Source organism: Lepidochelys kempii, chromosome 1, assembly GCF_965140265.1.
Source record: "Lepidochelys kempii isolate rLepKem1 chromosome 1, rLepKem1.hap2, whole genome shotgun sequence".
Classification (NCBI taxonomy): Eukaryota; Metazoa; Chordata; order Testudines; family Cheloniidae; genus Lepidochelys; species Lepidochelys kempii.
This window is the reverse complement of record NC_133256.1, coordinates 72,370,464-72,392,073: the sequence shown is the minus strand read 5'-3', so window position 1 is coordinate 72,392,073 and position 21,610 is coordinate 72,370,464. Positions and strand designations below refer to the sequence as shown.

Genomic DNA, 21,610 nt, shown 5'->3' with positions numbered 1-21,610 from the left:
AAATTTGTTTGCCCCTTCTTCATTACGGTTAGGTAAATACATTTCTGAGTGAGCAAGCTGGGAAGGAAGTAATGCATGGATTTGACAGGCACCTCTTTCTACCTCCCCTATATCTTTGTAGGTACAGGTACCACAGATCAGCTAACGGAGACTGTTTTCATGGAGCCTTAGAAGCCCATCATGAACAACATGGCAATTGTATTTCTCTACTTATTTATTTTGATTAATTATAGAACCATCTTTAAGCTCTGGCAGATTTACCATTTCAAGCCAAAAATAAAATCTTATTACATGGTGAATTCAATGCACTCTATGAAATTAATAGACTGTGTGGGACAACAACATAAAAAGCTAATTATTAACAATAGTCATCAACAATTCAGCCACCTCCCTATTCCATAAATTTGATTTCTCTCCAAAGCCTGTTGAAGTCAGTCAAGGATGAGGTCAGGCCCAAAATGCCCCCGAGGAAAGGATGAGCTTTGCAGACTTTATTATACCATTTTAAAGTAAATGGAGGGGGGGGGAATAGAAACGTCTTTAATTTATCTGCTTTGTTTGCTCACTCAACCCAGTTGTGAGTTTGGATGTTCAGCAAAGAAATGGACCTTACCTTCTACTTCAGTGCATTAACTTCCTTTTTTCTTTTTCCAGCAGAAATAGATGGCAATATCAGTGATACAAAAATTTCGGATGTTTTTTGCCCTTGAAAACTAAACCTAAAATAATATGAAAATCAAAGTCTCGGTATTCCACTGCCCACAGAATGTAAATGAATTCTTGTAATGTCATACAACTGCATGGCATGAAACTAACCATAGAAATGGGTGACATTAGAATTGCACATCAGTAAGTGTTTGTCTTAGTGTGCAGTGTATAGCCAAATAAACATCTATTATTTGAGACATTCATTTCTAATATTTGTTGTTTAAACTTTCCAAAAACGTAACACAGGAACACAATGTAATATCCCATAAGTCAAAACAAGGGGCAGCCAAACTTCAATCCTGCCTTGCCTTTCACAGAAGTACAGAAGAGCTGGTATCTTAACTGATGGATTGTTACAAGTTTTCTCTCTTTGTACAGAGAACACTGAAAATCTGATTTCTAAAGGAGACTGCCAGATCTGTAATATAATTTAAGTATTTATAACATAGAGTTGGGCAATAATTTAAACCTTTGTCAGGTTTAAAAGCATGCATTTCCTTACAATTTTTACTTACAACACTTGAAAGCATTTGATTAAAAATACTTTTAAAATTTGTTCTATTTTTTTTTAAGTTTTGCAGTTCTCTTTGCTTGGAAAATGAAAAGAGACTAATTATATTTCTGAATAGCTGTCTCTGTGCATTGTTAGTATGCCCAGCCATTGTGGTGTCTAGGTACCAGTTGTTACAGACTAGACAGTTTCACTTTTGTTTATAATCACTTTCTCATCAGTTTTACTGTTTGGTATTTATGCATGAGCACAGTGCTTTGGTATTTAGGTTGAATGCTTGCTTTTGTTAAACTGATCGATTGTTTTAAAAGCATTGTTTCCAACCGGGTGTGTTTGTCTATTGTTTTTGTTTTGTTTTGTTTTTAGAAAACACTTCTATTGATCTTACATTTTGTAAAAACATATTTAACAAAACTGAATTTGGAGATAAATTGGAGCTGTCATTATCCATTTAAATGTTATCTTGCTTATCTGATAAATTACCATGATCATCACTCCTGCTATGTCACCAAATTTGATTTAAGGAGCTACTCTTGAAGCCCTGTCAGAAGTAAGTACCTGTAAATGAATGAGTAAACTTTACTCTTAGGAGTAATTCCACTGAAGTCAATTAGATTACTTGTGTGAGGGAGGATTATTCCTCTGATCACAGATTGCTGGATTAGTCTCTTACTTGTGAAAGGAAAAGTGGACACAATTCTCAGTTATTAAACAAAGATTAAAAACATAGGACCTAGTCCTGCAAAAAGTTACTTATGTGTGAGGTTAAGCATGCATGTGTAAAGGTTTGCAGGATGGGGAGCAGAGACGAGAAGCTGACCAAGTGGAGGAAATTGAGAAATTGAAAGTTCTCAGAAGTACTGAATGTTCACAATTACTGAGTAAAAGTTCTCAGAAGTAATCATGTGAACTCCAGAAGTGGTTTAAATTCCTCTGTGGTTTCTGGAGGTATGTCTTTTATCTAGCTAGGCATTCTTAGCTATGGACCACATCACTGTAGTAACTGAATTGAAAAAAAAACAGAAGTCAATGTCCATCTTCAGAGTAATGCTTTTTTTCAGAAATCCCATTGGTTGTGCCAGCAGGTTGAAAATCAGTGTAATGCGCCAAAGATCTGGGAACAAACAGAATTTGAGTGTGTCCTAGAATTGGCTAGAAAATAGGGTGGTGGGAGGAGAGATTCAGTTTTGTGACTTTTGGCTCTTGGTTTTTCCATGAAATTTTCCAGACAGCCCCTCAGAACACATTGATTTTGAAAACAGGATTTGAGTGCCAGGCTGCTTTGTATGTTGTCTATTTGGACTTATCCTTTCGTCTGCCCTTCCACCTGCTCTTCTCCTCTTCTGATCTTAGCTCTTGGAACTGTCCAGTTCTCTTATCATCCTTTCTGGCTACAGCCTACACCTGATTTTTCAATTGCTGGAACACTGTATGCAAGTATGTCTCAAGATTGTCCCCACAATTGTAGAAATAGTGTGTCTATTTGTGTGTCCATACCCTATCGACTCAATCATTGATGTGAAGATGGAATTCAATAAATAAATGGATCAACGTATTAAAGTAATGGATTATCTGTGTCTTTTAACCCACCAGAACAAATTCTGTCTTTGTTGATTTCACTGAGGTCAGGTGGGTAACTGAACAGAGTTTGGCTCCTCATCAATTAAGGTTTGATCCAAAGCCCACTGAAGTTAATGGGTGGGTGATTTGAGTGAGTGAGTGTGTATGTGTGTGTGTGTATGCACACTTTGGTTTAGTTCCGTAATGCATGATGTTTGCTGTTCAACATCTAGTCATATTGTTGATAGAATCCCATTTCTAACAGAAACAAAAATAATTAGCTGTTTGTATGCTGTTGATATAGTTTTGAATTGTTAAAATATTTTAGAGAAGTAACAGCTGACACGCTTTCAGTTTTGTCAGTGTAGATGTAGTAAGTTGTGAAAGAAGAACCTGGCAATGCATCTAATTAAATGTATAGCTTTGTTATAGAAAATGGCTTTAAATCCAGAGACTTCTGTTATACAGCCTGAAATAAAAGATGAAATACATAATCATGTTGCCCTCCCATCCCCACATCATGTAAATGTCCCAGACCCATCAGACACTGAAGAATTGAATCAAATACAGCAACCAACTGTTGCCAATTCTGGAATCTCTGCTAGGATGCCTCACTGGTATTAGACATCACACAAGGCTGGATCTCAGTATGAATATCTGTTCCCTGTCACTGTATTTGACGCATGACCTGAAGTAGTTTTACAAAGTGATCTGGTGTGCAGTGTATGCATTTCTGCGATAAGACTTCTTTCCTTGTAGGGATGAAATCCCAAAATCAATGTCAGATTGAAATCTAAACTCTCCGAGTTTGGGGGATTAGTGGAAAGGGTTTTAATAAGTGTGAATTTTAGATTTTACCCTGAGAAATTTGTCAGATAGACCAAGTGTGAAATTCATGGGCGCAGATGGCTGATTAAGATATCTGAAGACATAGTACTAAGAAGATCTAAATCAAAATCGGGAATAACATTTTGATGGAATGAGAGAATATTCTCGGTTTCACCTGGATTTATAACACAGACTTTGCTGGCATTGAGAATTTGAGAAAATTAAGTTCTTTCCTGCACCTTTGTGAAACTGAATGATAACATTCCAACATCTCTCAGTAAAAAGAGCATAAAACTTAATTGCTTCTATTCAAGTAGCTATTTTTTTATTTATTTTTTTTTACTTTTGAACTACACACAGACGTGCGCACACACACACAAAAACAAAGTGGATGCAGGAATACTAAAATAGCCAGCAGAGTGGATCAGTAAGATGAAAGTCTTTATATATTGTACCAAAATCATTGCAGGACAGAATAAATAAAAAAGCACAATTTAGAATCAATTTCTGTCTTTTTTTTTTTTTGTTAAATTGTATTCATCAGGGCAATACATACACATTCTTTGCTTGCCAGAGTTGATTTTGGTAGTGATTGCCTAGAATCTCTGTGAATTAAAAGATTTTAGTTGTTACATATATCTACTGCAGTACTATATGCATATAAAATATACCTTTCTCTGATCATTATTGATTTATTGTCTCATCATGCTTACCCCAGCAATTCTGGCTTTGCTAAAAAATGTGTTTCTTTATATAATACATTTCATGTTGGTATTTAAGGAGCTAATTTAAAACTATGATTGGCAAATCATTCATGTGAAAATAGTGGAAAGTTATCTTAAAGGAGTTTTCTGTTTCTTGAGGTAACAGTGGAAGTATCAAATGAAAAGGCAGTAATAAAATTACTAATAGAAGAGATGGAATTTCATAAGAAGCCTTGTCATCACAGTAGCCGGGCCCTGTGGCTACTAATGTCAAACTGGAGATCTGTCTCCACTTTCTCGTATATATTTTAAGAAAATACAAAAAAATCTATCATAGTTAAAAAAACAACAACAACAACAAAAAGCCTAGGCTGGAAAATGACTGCAAGGGACAATTTGGCTTGGAATGCAATGGATTAGTGTTTCTCAATGACCAGTCTGTGGATCAGTGCTGGTCCCTGAGATCTCCCTCACACAGTTTAGGAAGGTAGCAATCCGGTCCCTGGTATCAAAAAGGTTGAGAAACACTGCACTAAATGATGTATTATAATGCGGGGGATATAATGCTTATCCAACACCTATTGAAGCCATAGGGAATCTTTCTGTTGACTTCAATAGGCTTTGGATCAGGTCCCCAAAATCCTTGTACTATCTAAATTGTGTGGGACATATTTTCCTTCACCTCTGCATGAGTGTGCAAGGGATTGGGCACAAGAGAACTTCCCCTCTTTTGCATACCTAGTGCAAGGTTCTTGCCCAACATTCAGGAAATGCAACTCTTCAGGGCTAATGCTGCTGTCAGTGCTATTTTGTGCCCGAAGTGTGGCAAAGTAGGAGCCAGGGCTTCACTCCTAGTTCTTCTGCTGCAGACAGAGCTGGTCAGTCACAGAGGGATGCACTGACTGTCTTTAAAGTCAGCAAAGTGGTTATTCTTAAATCCTGTGGGATTGTGCCTCAGTGAGATACCCACACCACCCCCAAGCCGAGGGCTGTAGCAAAAATGCTGCAATTGAGCTCAGTGACAGTGGGAGTTCAGTCGAGTAAAATTTGTCGAAATTAGACCTAATTATCAATTTATCTTTTTTGTATTTCCCCTCTTGCTTTATGAAAAAGCTTCTGCAGTCTAATGTTCACCATTCTAGTTAGAATTTAGCTTCATCTAATTACAATTGTGAGTTCCTAACAGTGCTCAGTGTACATAAAATAAACTTTGTTTTAGAAAAGAGCAGAAGAGACTCTACACTCAGGCAAGGATTATTGTTTTTATTAGAGATATGGTTGGGCGCGGGGAAGAAATGTAGTGAACAGCCTACAGTAATTACAAGTCATTGAAACAAAGTCTCACCAACTATAATACCCTTACTGCTGATATTTTTATTAAGATATTAATATATATAAGTATAAATTTCCTCTTAGCTCTGAGATACCAGCATAGGGATTTCACCACTAACCAGAAGCTGTAAAGCATTTAGATAATGAATGTATCTGTATGAGGTGTGAAATTCCCTTATTCACTGAACACTGTGGTAGAGAATGAGCATCCACTTTGCTCAATATTTTTTTAAACCTGCGTTCTACCACCTTTCCTTAGTGACAAAAAGAGGGTGTGCCACTTTTCTCAAATGAGAAGCCACACATGACAGGACACTTGATGGTGTTGACATTGGCAGCAAATTTGATGGACAGCACCAAACCTTGCTGTGGCCTACCTCCTGCTAATTAGCTGTTCGAAGGAACTCTGTGCCACAGACACAGTCTAATCAGTAAAGGACATCTTTGCCATTCACACTGACAGCTGTGATGCAGCTGTTTGTGAAAAGAATGGAGTATGTAGGGGGGTGAGGCTGAGGTTGAGGAGGATTTAGAACAAGTGACAGCTCCAGTGTCTTGCACCGAAGCCATCCTGAGCTATAATAAATATGCAGAGTAGAGAAAAGAAAAGGTAGAAATCGAAATGTATAGAATCAGAATGTAGATTAGACATAAAAGGAGAGTGAGAGAATGAATGAGAGTGAAAGTGAGAATAAGGGAAAGCAAACATGCTGCCCCATGAATACTTTGTAAGACAACTGGCGCTGTATTCTCCCGTGATTAATGCGGGCCTAGGGATTTACTTATGGATTTAACATACAAATCTTCATGATTTTCTGTAGGTTGTGTGCATGTCCATGGATATTAATGGGGAAGCATGCCAGGAAGTCCCACATTTGAGCAAGATGTAGAGAAGCGTGGCCATGAATAATTTATTGAGGTGCCTTAGATCTGATGGCTTTGGAGACAGGCTGGGAGGAGGAGTTAAAGAAAAGAAAAGAAAAGAAGGTACTTGCTTAAGAAATGTGTTGAGAGATTGGGTGGGGAATTAGATGGAGAGAGAGCACCCATTTGCTTGTCAGAGAGAGCTTCCTTTCTGATGCAGTGTGGTTAGAGGACACTGTTTGTTATTATAATTATTTATTGAATTGTTTTTCACTTGTACAGTGTGACTTGTGTGCTAGGTGCTTTACTGAGAGGTTTGAAGACAGATCCCTGGCCCAAATTGCTTACAATTTAAATGGGCAATGTAGAAATAAAGCTAGGAGCAAAAAATCAAGAGATTGAGATGGTGACATTTTGAGTAATGCATTTTTGTTAGTCCCATTTGATTTTTGTTTAGACTTTTTCTTAGGGTGGGGAAGATTATCACCTCTGGATGGAGGGCTAGAATACATTTGGATATACAAACCTCACAATACAATGATAGGCTGAGACAGGGGAGGACACTAATCATGCAGGAAAGTTCATTAATACTTGGTCATTTATCTGTTTCTGTATTCTTTTTCTAACAGTTGGTCTCATTAGGGATGAATGAACCAGTTCAGATAGGGTGAGAGAGGGGAGAAAAACCCAGCCCAATCTTTTTCCCCAGAATGCAAACTAAACAATTGTTGAGGCACGAGGGGAACAAAATAACACTAGTTTATTCCTCCCAGTGCTTCCTAGAAGCAGAAATATTGACAATGTTTCCATCCTAGACAGGAGCAGGGAGTATTAGAAATTTCTGGAAAGAGCTTGCTCTTTAAAAGTTTCCAGCATAATTTTACAAGTCGGACTGATTTAGATAGTACCAAAAGTTGGAATGTTACTGTGAACCAAACCTTTTTAGAATAACTCTTTATTACTGATTGAATGTGGATTTCACTGCATCTAATTTCTCTCTTCTCCACTGATACATAGTTAACATAGCTGATAGTACAGTGCAGTCAGTTGCCAAAAGTGTCCCAAAGCAGATGTTTCTACTGTTATTGCCAAGAAATCACACACACACACTGTCAGAGTGTGGCTGGCCCCTGTTAAATGAAGAAGATCCAGCTCCCCTGTGCCAGAGCAGGTGCTCCCATTTCACCAGTAAAGGAGGCAGGGCAGTGCTTGGAGCTATAAAGGATCAGGGAGATCCAGTAAGAGTGTGAGATGTGGTAAGTCTGGGCTGCCAGAGTCAGTTGGGAAAAAAAGCCAGGTGAGAGTCACTGGAACCACAAGGTGTTTCCTAGGGGAAGACTGAAGGCAAGGAGAGTGGCAAGAGGGGTTTTCTGGGTGCCCCCCCCAATTCAGAGAGTCAGAATTAAAGGGGTGAGGGTAGGAGGAGCAGCAGAGGGGGTTGCCTGCTGGTTCTCTGGAGAGCCTTAGCTGAGGGCTAGAGAGGGCTGAAGGCAGGGGAGCAGTAGAGTGGCTTGTGTGCTAATGTCTCCATACCGGAGAGTTGGATCCAGGGAACAGTGAGAGGGTGAGAAGGAGTGAGGGAATCTCCCTTGGTATTTATGAGCTTCCAGCAAAGAGGCTGTGGGGATTCCTGCTAGGAAGAGTGGGCTTCCACTTCTACTTGGAAGGGCTGGGGTGGCTGTCTTAGGGCAGAAGAAGAGAACTGACAAGGAGTCTAGGTGTGGTGGAAGACACTCGAGTATGGTGTGGAAGGGCTCCCAGCAGAGAGGCTGCTAGGGCCATCTGCTGAGCAGAGGTTTAAGGACTGCATGTGCTGGGGGTGATATGGACTGTGTTTTGGGGCTTTGTTTACAGACTATTTGCACTATGTTTGTTGTTAAACTGGCTCCCACGATGGGTAAGCAAGTGAGCCTGGTGGAGAGTGGTTGTGTTACCTGAGGTACTCAGCTGGGCACACCGCTCATGGCATGGCCTGCTGCAGGAGGATGTGCCAGTTGGGATTGCTTTATTACACGCCTTTACACACCTCCCTGATTTTAAGCTCATGTTAGATTTTACTACCTAGCCAGCTTCTTCATTCTATTTTGCAGTGGAAAAACAACATTCACTTGCCAAAAAATATTTATATATATATATAGAGAGAGAGAGATAGGCCTAGAACACATTTCAAAGATGTCTTTGTTTACTTATAAAAAGACATCAGATAGGAAAGATGCAGTTATGCTTCAGGGACTCTTTCCCAATAAGAATAATGGGTATTCTTCCTTTGCTTTATAGTAGGAATGTTTCTATCATTGTTTTATTTGTTTGTCTATTATATATCCTGTACTATATGTGGAGAGACATGTAATGCCTTCTGGTGACATTGTTTATTTTCACTCATGACTTGTGGGATAATTCCTATTATCCTACTGGAAACTGTTAGATATTCCTCATAAATATTAGATGTGTCCACATAACCTCAGGTTTATCTTTCAGGTTCCATACAATTCTAATGATGTCTGTGAAATTCATTTTTAGGGGAAAGCAATTTTGCTCAGTACCACAACTCGTTGAACCCATTTGTTATAAACACTTTGTCCTTTAGATTAGCCCTTCTTTCTGAACGTGAATTGTAAGAGAATTGAACACATTTTTTTACAGATATGTTGATTTATAATTGTTTGAATAGTTTTCAGAAACATGGTCAGTGCTCTTTTGAATAGTTAGCATTTGATATCCTGTCTATATAACTAATCACCTAACTCAATTATTTAAATGAGACTATTTGTGAGTACCACCTAATTGTCACAGTGATTTAAGCATTCACTATCTCTCCCTAGATTTGGAGAGTGAGTATATTTCTATGTCTTCCAGATGGAGAACTAAAAATGTTTTAAAGGTTTGCTTGTACTGCATTTATAGTAACATTTGTTCAGTAAACAAAGTGTGATGGTTTGTCGTGCCACTAAAAGTTGATGTTCCGATATAAAGAACTTAGTTTTATAAGCAGATGTAACAATATTAAGATACATTCATATACTAGTTTTGCTTCTAAAGATTTTTTTTAACTATGGGTACGGATATATTATCGATCCATGGGAAAACAATATCCTTAAATGCTATTCACATAGTCTTTAATTTGCTAAAAGAACATCTTTGTGGACTGTGATGCATGCATGCATGAAATCAAATCTTTAAAGATTTACTGCACAGTTATGCAAGAAAGTTATTTGATGGATATGCTGTTTAGTTCTTGGCAGTGGTTGGATAAAAACAGAACCATAAGGAGCCATGAAAGTTAAGCTGGACTTTGGTTTGGATGACTTGTGGGGTGGGGAGGAAGGGGAGAGTACAAATTGGGTAGGGAGAGGCAGGGAAGAAATTCTCCACTCAGGCCTTTCTGTAAAGTGGGAAGATGGGTGACACCAATAGGTCCTCCTTGTCCTATCCCCACCATACACACCGTTTTGCTCAATGAGAGCAGAAGCCTGTTGCAAAGTTGAGGGAGGTACAGATAGTCAACATTTTCCAAATGTGGACATTTTCTTCTGAAATGTAGAGATTTTTGATCAGCTCTAGGGAGATGTTTAACCCCTTGCATACACACCCGACAAGCCCTTCTCCTACCCTCCTTGTACACAGAGTAATCTCAATTTGCTCCTTAGGGCCTGATTCATACCCACTGGAGTGGCAGATTTCATAATGATTTCAATAAGAACAGGACTGAGACAAGAGTCTTCTACGGTGTATGTGCCTTCTCCTTGCTCTGTGGGGACACTCTGAGAGAAGTAGCAACAGCTTCTCTTTGCTGTTTCATTCCTGAGTCCCAACCCATGGCCTTCCGGCTCCCCTATGGGTTATTGTCCTCTAGGGGATAATGAGGCCCCATCTTTTTTTTTTGGGGGGGGGCGGGGGGGGAGTGTATGTGCACAAACTGCATCCTGGGCCAAAGCAGAAAATGGTTGGACCTGAAAACAGGTTATGACATTCCCCAGAGTGCAATCTGGACTGTGGAACCATTGTGCCCCCTTTAACTCTCCTGCCCAGGCTGTCTCTTACACTACTATGCTAGTGAATTAGTTTGTCCTACCATCAAAGGGTATGAATTTTCACCAGCCTTTGTAACCTGAGTACATTCCCCAAACTTCAATCAAAAACACACTAGTTTAGATAAAACATTAAAACAAGTTTATTAATTACAGAAAGATTTTAAGTGATTATAAGTAGTATAGGCATAGAAATTCAAAACTGGTTACAAAAGGAAATAAAAGGTAAAATTGCAGTCTAATTCCTAACTTTTATAAGCTAAGACAAGTTTGAAGTAATAGGGTTTATCTTACCCAAAAACCAACAACAATCTGTGCTAACTGAAAAGTTTTTCCAGTTATGACCACTCTCCCCAGTTTAAACATGTCTTTTTCTTCCTTCAGTGTAGGTAAGGCAGGGGATGTGAAGTTATGATGTCACTGTTGCTTATTTTATATTCTCCTCCTGTGGATGGAAAGAGCCTTGCTTTGTAATGGGGATTAAGCAGCCCCACGGTGTATGTGCTCGAGCAATTGTCTTTCATGTTAATTGTAAATCTGCTTTCAACTCCCCTGCTGCTGAATGTCCAGTGATGGTCACTTAACAGCTGGCTGGATATTAGTCACTACTTTATTGTCACTGAAGAGCTAGTCTGTGGGCATTTCCCAGACTCACAACATGTTTCAGTAACCTACATATAGCAAAATCTCAAAGTCCTATACAATGATGATACATTTCAACAGGACAGTAATGGTCTACAGATTATGCCTTTTCCAAAGATACCTTACAAAGCATACTTTGCACAAGATTTATCATCATTTTGTAAAAGTGTTGACCATAATAGGGCAGACTGTCACACAGGTAGTGATGCTTTCCTGTTCTGCTAGCCTTGCCAGCATTTTTGAGGCTATATAGGAGCTGGGGCAGGATTGTACTTGGATGGCTAACTTGAGCCATTGCTTGGGCCACCAGGGCCATGGTACTATTTTTAGCATGCTAGCTCTACTTGAGGTAGCATGTATCTGTCTACCTGTGGTTGAAGCACACTCCCAGCTGCAGTGTAGACATATCCTACAAGAAGCAGGCTTCAACCTGGGTGGGTCTGAACATAGAGACCTAGAGGTTGGGCAGAAGCAGTGAAAAATCCTAGAGAGAAGGTTTAGATCAGACTTTGTTTTACTGCTAATTTGTTTAATTGTTCATAGTGCAGGTGGTGGTGGGTTGTGTGTGAGAGAGAATTTGGAATCTAAACAGAGGTTGGAAAGTCACCTTTTCATACTCACTCATGTGCGTGCACACTCTCACACATTTGAAGGTGCCAAATTCACTTGGGGGGTGGGGGTGGGAATTGGAGTTTTTCCTGGGGAAAAACAGTAAGGTTTTGTTAGTGTCACTGGAGTGCAGCTGTGAGATCAACTCCTTGGAGAGAAGCTTTAACACATACTCATGAGTACTTAGCATATACCATTGGGGCATCTGCTTTGCTTTTCTAGAGTGATGTAAGTTGTTTTAAGCAAAGATCTTATATTGGAGATTTTGATGATAATCCACAACCCACTGATGCCTGCTACAATCATGAACTATCAGGTCTCTTCTCTCTGGGAAATTGAAATAGTGACTCTGGATGCTGTAGATACAATCTGTTTGGCATTTCTATCTGTTTGTTGAGTTTGTGAGAGATGAACAGGAAGTGGCTATTCAAAGAAGCACATTTTTTTAATGTAATGTATCTGATATACTCAGTGATACAGTTCAAATATACATAATTTTCCTATGTAACTAAAGAGTCCATATGGCAATGCATTTTTAGTGTCTCAGATTCTATCTCTTCTAATGAATATTTTAAATAAATAAAAAGAAGCATTAAAATGGAAGTGTTTGGAGGAGCTTTGTTTTTTTGAGCTTTCTTTCCTGAAATTAAATTAATGGCTGCTGCCTCCTTGTTTAGTCTCCCCAAGCTTCATTTTTAATCATTGATGTTATCTCAACAACAATTTTAGGGCAAAATTCTCATCCTGGGACTCAGCAGCTGACCAGGAATTAGCGAGGCAATGAACTTGGATCTCAGGTTCAGAGACCTCTTTATGAATCTTGTTAACTGGATTCACAAGAGGGTTTTTTTTTTTTTTTTCTTAAAGTTCAATCGCTTTATTGAGGGGAGCTAATTTAGCAGTGCCAGTAAACATAGGCATCACAGCATCAATCAATCAACAGAAATACTTTCCTACTGAGTCTCCCCTATGACCTTGGGGAGTGTGACAAATGACTTGGAGGATGGAACAGACAGACACCTTGTGATAAACCAAAAGAAGAATATGTTCTGCTAGTTGCAAGTAAAAAATAAAAATGAAGAGTGCGGGTGGATATGTTTGGTTTAAAGACCTGATAAGTTCTGTAACTACCTTGTGCTGCTTCGGCTCTGGTTGGAGGAGTTCAGTTTCTCAGTAATCAAGACTTCTTTAATAGACCTTAGTGCAGTATTTAGTTGGTCAGTGCTATAGTACTTTATGGTTATCTGTGCTTGATTGTGGTTGGAGGTTGTAGCAGTTACTGATGATGATTCTGCAGGCAACTTATCTCATCAAATACAAGCAGAGGGAAGGACATCTGCAAGGTGAATTTCCTAGCCTGGATTTACTTGGCTTATTCTAAAAATCTACAGAATGGCAACTAAATGACAGGAAGCTTCACATTCAAAGATTACTGTTATTAATGTATTTAATCTACAGTCTTGTCAGAGATATTGTGCACAGAGGTGTTTTATTTTAAAATGAATTTTAGCTCTCGTGAAAAGTGAGTGTAAGACCGTTCTCTAGCCTTTCACAGAACAGTTGTTGCATTGGTAGCAACAGTATATGCTCTGCCACCCGCCAGTGTGGGTCTAAACAGGAGAAAACTCTGCAGGAAGAGTAGCTTCAGTCCCCATAGCTATTCAGTCTTGGTGCATCATTTGATACTGCCTATTACAATGTAGACTGCTGCCACGGTACAGAGACCACCAACTTCTATCCCATCCCTCCACCTGCCAGCCCTCATTTAGTATATTTGCCCGCATAACAATGTTATCTGAACACTTTCCAAATATGTAATTATAGATAACACTAATAATAACTGTTAGTCTCTAAGGTGCCACAAGTACTCCTGTTCTTTTTGCTGATACAGACTAACATGGCTGCTACTGTGAAACCTATCTTGTAGGAGTGAAGTTAATAGGCAGCAGGTTTAAAAGAAACAAAAGGAAGTAGTTCTTCACACAACGCACAGTCAACCTTTGGAGCTCTTTGCCAGAGGATGTTGTGAAGGTCAAGATTATAACAGGGTTCCAAAAAGAAGATAGGTCCATCAATGGCTATTAGCCAGGATGGGCAGGGATGCAAAAACATGCTCTGATGTGGTCCTAGCCTCTGTTTGCCAGAAGCTGGGAATGGGTGACAGGGGATGGATCACTTGATTACCTGTTCTGTTCATTCCCTCTGGGGCACCTAGCATTGGCCACTGTCAGTAGACAGGATACTGGGCTAGATGGACCATTGGCCTGACCCTTTCTGGCCATTCTTATGTTGAATATTCAAGGCCAAGATCCTGTAAAAATGTTTCCTGCCTTTAACCCTCTCACTCCTGGTCAGCCATTTCATTGTTTCAGCAAGCGTAGTGGTCACAGAGAAAGGAGCAATTTCTCCACTAGCTAGAGCCAATTCCATTGAGAGGTGAGAATATCAGAACAGAAAGCTTGCACAGATCTTGGTAGACAGTGGGGAGACAGTGAAAAGGCCAAAGTATTGGGGTGATCGTCTACTACTTTTTGTACCTGAGAGTTTCAGGGTATGTGGCTTCATTCTATATGTGAGTTAGTCAACCATCCTGATATCACACAGTCATGTGTCACTATGGCCAGACTGAGGTCACAGGGTGGCTGGCCCCAGTAAAAGAAGCAAGTCCAGATCCTCTGTGCCAGAGCAGGTGCTCCTACTTGGCCAATTAAGAGAACAGAGCAGCACGGGGGGCTATACAGGTTCAGGGAGAGACCTGATGAGAGGGAGTCCCATGAGTCACAGCAAACTGGTTCAGTCAGGAAGGCCAGGTGAGAGTTTCCAGAGATTAAGGGACTGGGAAAGGTCCCAGAGGGGAGCAGAAGGTATTCCCAGTGGGATGGACTGAAGACAAGAAGAGCAGCAAGAGGGGTTTGCTGGCTGACTTCCTAGAGCTAGAGGCAGGAGGAGCAGCAGAGGGAGTTGCCTGTGGGCTCTAAGATGGAGCCAAGGGCCAGAGCGGGATGAAGACTGGGGAGCAGAGGAGGAGCTTTGTCACTGACATCTCCATTGGACCCACAGGAACTGTGAGCGGGCCAGTGGGAGTGAGGGGTGCTTCCAGTAAATGCTGTACATAGTTCCCACTGGGCAGAGCAGAATTGCCTCCAGTTGGAAGGCCTTGGATGGCTGTCCTAGTCTAAGACAGCAGAGGACTGAGCAGGAGTGTGGCAGGGGAGTGGGATCGGTATGTTACATGTCTGGTTTGGACTATAATGGGGATTTTTGGACTATAGTTATGGGACTCTTGTTATGATTTTTGTGCATGGGACTTCTGTAATAAACCCTACAAGGGCTATATTTGTACTAGGAAAGATGTTTTGGATAATCGGGGGGATAGGGGTTTCTGAAGGAGAGAAACTGAGGCAAATGCATGTTTCATGCCACAGCCTGCTCCAGACAGGCCTGCCCTTCTTACAATATGGCATAATCCTCTGGCCAATTGCAGATGTTTTCTTTGTAGCCCACTGGATCATTACAGATCTGGGTGACTTTCTTGGTGAAATATAGGCTGCTGCACAAACATCAGATAGTAATAACATTTGGTCTCCATCAACATGTCGAAGCTAAAGGCTCAATACCCCATTTCTGAAATGGGCTGTTGCCTTTTTCTAATGCAAGACTACAGTTGTCAATGCATGAAAAGATGTTTTGGTTCATTAAGATCCATAGCACCACTAGTTAACCAAAGGGCAAATGAAAGGAGTGGTATAGGCAATAAAATACCATCATCCCTCTACCAATACTGAAACTGGTCAAACTCAGTGGTAGGATTCCCAGATTTACACTCATAGTGGGCATAATCCAGTATTTGCATGTGGTGCTGGAGTGGCAGAATTGCAACTCAGAAAAAAATAAATATATAAAGCATTACCTTGTGGAGTGCTTAAAATAATCTGGAGGAGTGCACGCCTGTATGGGGAGGAGGGAATGACAATCACTACAAGGCCCTGGAAAATGATTGTCAAAAACATTCTGCTGAAGTTCCAAAAGGCCTGCGTTAAATTTACCAACAAGGGATGTGCTATCAGAGGGCAGCAGACATGCATCAGGAAAAATTCAGGTAGCTGTTTGCAACTGGGATTTTTAATGAGGTCAGTAACCCAGTCCTGTTGAACAATTAATTTTCGGCAGCACCTTGCTGAATGTGCTTCTGCTTTTGAAAGTGTTAGATTCCTCCCCTCCCCCTAGATTTAGCTGTGCTTTTCATTCATGTGAGGCCAAATTGGCACTACGTAACTTTGCTGCCCACTCATTCCCTCATTTGCTATAATGAGGGCTCTCAGAGTGGGTTTGATGATGGAAAATGGCAGGCAAATTGGATTATAGGACTAGATTGAGGCTTAAAAAAAAAGATATCGAGTCAGAGCATTTAAGGTTAGAATGAGCCATGAAATGAGAATTGTAATTACGACATGCTCTGTTTAATTAACAATAAATAAATAAAACCTAAAATGAAAAGCCTCGAGATTCAGCACTTTTCAGTCTGGAAGATTCTGCACAGCCCGGACATTTGCCCTGGGGGTAGTTCATAACCCATCTGAACATGTCCTGTGAAAAGATTTTCAGAACTATTTCTGTTCCATACTCACCATCTTGCCCATGAGGTCTGACGTCAAAGTTCTGTCCATACTAAAAATCTTAAAATGGTTGCATTTAATCTTTGTATCTTGGGTATCTGTATGGCCTCCTTGCTATCTGAGTGCCGAACAATCTTTAGTGCTTCCCGGCCACACAGGGCAGATGTACATTATTCTCACCATTTCACAGATGGGGAACTGAGGTACAGAGAGGCTGTGCAACTTGCAAAAGGTCAAGGAGGTAGACCAGGGAACTGAACCCAGATATCCAGAGTCCCAGGCTAGCACTTCAGCCATCATACCATCCATCCCAATGCCAAAGCTGCCTCTTAATGACTTTCCTCATAAAACAGCAACAAACATCCACGGAAAGGATCTGTTATCCTTAATACAACATCTGTTATCCTTAATACAATTTAAATCCTAGTCTTTAGGGCCTTATCATTACAGATTTGGTTTGTCCCAAGAAAGAAGTGGTAACCATTCCTCACTAGTTTACGTCATTACTAGGGACACACACTGCCTCTGAGTTAAATTTGCATCCATAGTACAGAAAACTCATCCACTGGTTTTGTTTAGTTTAATATTGAATTCCAGAAATACTTAGGGACAAATTCAAGACGAACTTACTCCTCATGCTCTTTAACTGAACCAAAGGAATTTCCACAGGGTAGAAGTCCCTCGAATTTGCCTTTAAATCATTACATTGTGCTATGACAAACTTTATTTTTCTTTAACCCTACCTGCAAAGTTCACAAGTTGTCAAATGAGGGACTGAGAGGACTTTTACTGACCTCCTGCATGATCTTGCAAAAGTAACTGAGAGACTAATCCTGATCTTATTACTGTCAGAGCAGAAGTATCTCCAACATTTTCTATGTCTTAGATTGGCTAAATTAAAATTTACTTCACACGGATGTTATGAGGCATAATTAATTGTTTGTGAAGTGCATTGAGAACCTGGGATGAAAACAGTCTGTTTTGTGGCAATTTATTTCTTTAGCTATGTTGGTCCATAGGAATTTTAAATCATGTGTGTTATATTGGGTCAGTGCTCAAATTTAGGATTTTTTCTTTAACAAAGATGGGATGGAAAAAATGAGCCAGTAGATCCTGCTGTGGCCTACTGACGTTGGGAAATGTTATAAAGCCTAAGGATCTCACCATTTAACAATGGCGTGCAGGATGTCACATGAGAGGGAAGGTGCCGTGCGGGGCGGGGGAAGGAGCTAAGATATTAACAAACCTCTGCATTGTTTCTGAATGAGATTCTTTACTTGTCAGCATTTGTTGGGGGAGAGGGGGAAATGAGGTCTATATTTAAAAAAAATAAAATAAACACACCCTACTGGGATCAATGACAATAAGATGTTAAATTGAGACCTTAGATTTTGGTTATCTTTTTCATGCCAGATGAAGAGTATGGTTTGAAAAATATTAAGTATTCTGTATAGTTTGATCTGTAAGTTCCTGAGCCCAGCCTGAAAGAGAAAAAACCTTGAACTGTAATGAAATGAATTTTATTTTGCAGGCACAGGGCCCATGCTATTTCATTTCATTACCAGGACATGCTGAGCAGGCTGGGATCAGCAAGTACTCCAGGCAATGCAAGCAGATGATAAGCATTTCATCATGGTCCTAAACATATTAAATTTTTAGCTATAAATTTTATCAACATCATCTATGTGACACGGTAGCACTCCCCCCACCCACTTTCCTTCTTCGTCCCCCTCCTTCTCTCCTGCTCTGCAAGCATAACTTGCATTTGACCATTCTGAAAAGAACTTATTGGCAAATTTGCTTGTCCATTAACTATCAATCAGGTTGTTACCTGCTGTGCTTAAGGAAAATGGGAAAACAATATTACAGCATCAGTAACTATAACAACCGAGAAATACCATTAAGCACATTCAGCTTTTTCGTTTTCTTTCTGTTTCTGCTTTCTAATCATCCTTCATATGGAAATGCATCTAGTTCTCCTATCAGAGCTCTTTGCCTGTTTATTATATTGGATATAATAGATTTGATTCAGAAGCTTAGTGATTTATAAGCAGTGATGATCAGCAAACATCAAAAGGATCTTCAGAATTTCTGAAGCTTTTTTTATACCTTTCTGGACAATCTAAATAACCGTGGTCTAAAAAATTGGCCGGGAAATCCTGCTAAAACAGCCTTTTTTGGGTGTTGCATATACAACCTTAACTTCATTTCTTGACTTGAGCACAAAATGACACAACTAGAGAAGACTGAAAAATATGAACAACTCTATACATTTCTGGTGAAAAGTGTTCCTATTTTTGAGCATCTCTACTTATGAGTTTTCACGGTCTTTTAACCAAGGTGTGTGGCTTTTTTTTTTTTTTTTTGGTTAATAGAAAAAACAAGTTTGAAAAAATTCATAGTGCAGCTATATGGCTAGACATCATGCAAGCACCATGGACAAATCTGCAGTGGCATTTTTACAGCTCACCTTAGGAAGACCGTAGGAAAGAGCATCTCTTCTGCAGGTTTTAATGTACAAGACATGTAAAGAATCTAATTCTCTAAGTTCTTATATGGCCCCTTCCACCACAGTGCTTCCTTCAAATAAACATAGCAATAAGGATCTCTCTATCTCCCCCTCTCCCTTTCCCTCTTCCTTCCCTGCGGGTGAAAATGTGGCAGGGATTCCGCAGCGTACCTTAAAAGATGTGAAGTGAATATGAGAAGGTCTCCACATTGACTTCAATGAGCTTTGGATCTAGGCCTAAATGCCTGCAACACATTTTTCCCTGCATAGGAAAGTTATCCAAGCACAACACAAAGTGTTGCCTTCTTTACCTGTGCACTTAAGCATGTGAGTAGTCCCATTGACTTCAGCCGTTTTTTGTGAAAAATGTACTTCATGTCCAGGGAGTGCAATTTTTAGTAGATTTTAACTCAGGTAATTCTAAACCAGTCATCACCAGAATACTAAGCGTTTCTGCTCAATGACATCTAACTCCATGCCAAGCTTTAGCTTTATACACATACACTAAGCAATCTCAGCACTAGAACAGGAAGCACACAGCAGCAACCAAACACTACAAGTAATTTTTCAATAACAGGGAAAAGTATGGGTTTGATTTTTGTTTTGGTTTTTTCCCCCACTCTCATGACACTCATTAATGGATGAACCATTTTCCTTGGTCTTAAAAAAACAAAGCAAAAACAAAACACAAGAGGAATGAAAATGGGCAGCTTTGCAGGAAAATGGAAAATTATGCAACTTTAACGATACCTTTTATCACCACTTCTGTTGTAGAGCCATATTATGATATCCTTGCTCAAACTGAGTGGTGTCTTACTCCATGTATTCATTGATTTCAATGGGGATCTTGTGGAATAGGATGCTACTTAGCATAAGTAAGAGTAGCAGAATATAACCTATAATAGTGTCATTAATTCATAAACATAAACCTTCCCTCACTCTTCTTCCCTGCCCCCCACTTCCCCGTGGTACTATAAAATCTGAAAGCTATGCCTGAATTTCCAGGAAAACTCAGAATTAACAGGGAAAATAAATAAATCCTCATATGGAGAGGACACCACTCAGTAAAACTAATATTTGTTTCAAGATTAATTGAGGAATATTAAACATATGGTAGTTTATGTAATAAGGTTGGGGTTAATACATTCTGATATGTAGGTTAATCTTAAAATCACTCTAGTCTTGCATGACCTGCCTAGTCAACCTTATTTTACTCTGTCCTCACTTCTTGCACTTTGGCTGATTAATGTATTGGTCTAGAACTCATTTGATTTCTATAACTTTCTGAAAACGTGAATTGAATGTGAATTAAATTTGCTGCGTGATCTCAACATTCCTATCATACATTCCAAGTCTCCTGTTGTCATAAGTGATCTGTGGTGTGACCTTCAGAGGGCAATTATATCCAGAAGCTTTTTTAGGCAGCTGTGTTTTGGTGCCCCATTCTATGTCCTGATCATCAATGGGATCACATGCAGAAATTTTGTTTTGAAATCTGAAGAGCCCTTAAGAGTTTCTTTTTCAGGGGATGCAGAAAATCCTTGCTTCCTTCCTTCACACAGCACTCCACAGTTAATGAACTACCTCTTATCATAGCTTTTAAGACAAAATGCTACGTAGCACTTGGGATTGCAACTAGTGCTTTATATAAACATTGTTTTCTTTGATTTATGCACTAGTGCTTTACTAGTGCCATTCTACCCAGATTTTGTTTGACTTATTCACTGCCTCTGTGCAATGGGTTGAGAGCTTCAGAGATTTTTCCTGCAATAATAAATCTCGAACCACTTTTCTATGTCCTTTATCCTGGAGCATCTTTTCAGCTTGCACATACTCCTTCTTTATCCTCTGGTTCCAGAATTTATTTGCCATGTAAATCATTTCTAGTTTAAAAACTACTTCCTTGTCATTACCTACTTTGTCTTCTAATTTTATATTACTAGTATGTTAGCATCATAATTTGAACATACTGTCTTTCTCTCTTCTGTCTCTCTCTCTCCATAGTTAGAATTTGTTGTCTTAGAACAGTTTTCATGCTCTCCCTTCCTTGTTTTTTCCTTTGGGGATATAGTTTACTGTCATGTATGTATTTTTGTCTTGGTTTTTTTTTTTATTTAAATTTAGAGCCAGCTGGCAGGTGCCATTCACTAATTTGTATGATACTGCACATAGCTCTCTGAACAATTGCACTTGATGTGGTCCTCAGGAGGTAATATTTCCTGAAGTGATGTCACCAAGTCAGCCAAATGACAGTCTTCTGAAGATAAAGTACAGTAGATACTGGCTTTGGCAGCAAACCAAATCACCTGCTTGTAGGCCATCAAACACCCACATGTGTTTTAAGAAGAACTTCATCTGAAGAACTTGTTCCAGGCATGTCTAGCCATTATGCACTCTCAAACTTCTGAAAAAAGAAAAGGAGTACTTGTGGCACCTTAGAGACTAACCAATTTATTTGAGCATATGCTTTGGTTAGTCTCTAAGGTGCCACAAGTACTCCTTTTCTTTTTGCGAATACAGACTAACATGGCTGTTAATCTTGAAACTTCTGAAACAAATTTTGTTTTACAGAGGACAGGCTTTATCTAAAACAATAACAGTCCACTATCCCTTTCCTGAGGTCGAGAACATGCCTTGAGCATAAGGCATCCAACATCCACTAGGTGAGAGTCATGATTTCTGAAATTCCATTTTCTAAT

The 21,610-nt window shown here is 39.6% G+C and overlaps 1 protein-coding gene across 18 annotated transcripts in view; it reads left to right on the top strand.

Moving 5' to 3' along the window:
- Positions 1-21,610, top strand: part of PCDH9 (protocadherin 9) — an 894,725-nt gene that overhangs the window by 323,270 nt on the left and 549,845 nt on the right. Inside the window, exon 3 of one of the 18 annotated variants that reach the window (XM_073346331.1) lies at positions 6,465-6,625. The exons of the other annotated variants lie outside the window; for them this stretch is intronic. Coding sequence (XP_073202432.1) covers positions 6,465-6,533 — 69 coding nt within the window. The 3' untranslated portion in view covers positions 6,534-6,625. Of the gene's footprint in view, positions 1-6,464; positions 6,626-21,610 lie in introns of those variants that run through there. 18 annotated transcript variants of the gene reach the window in all.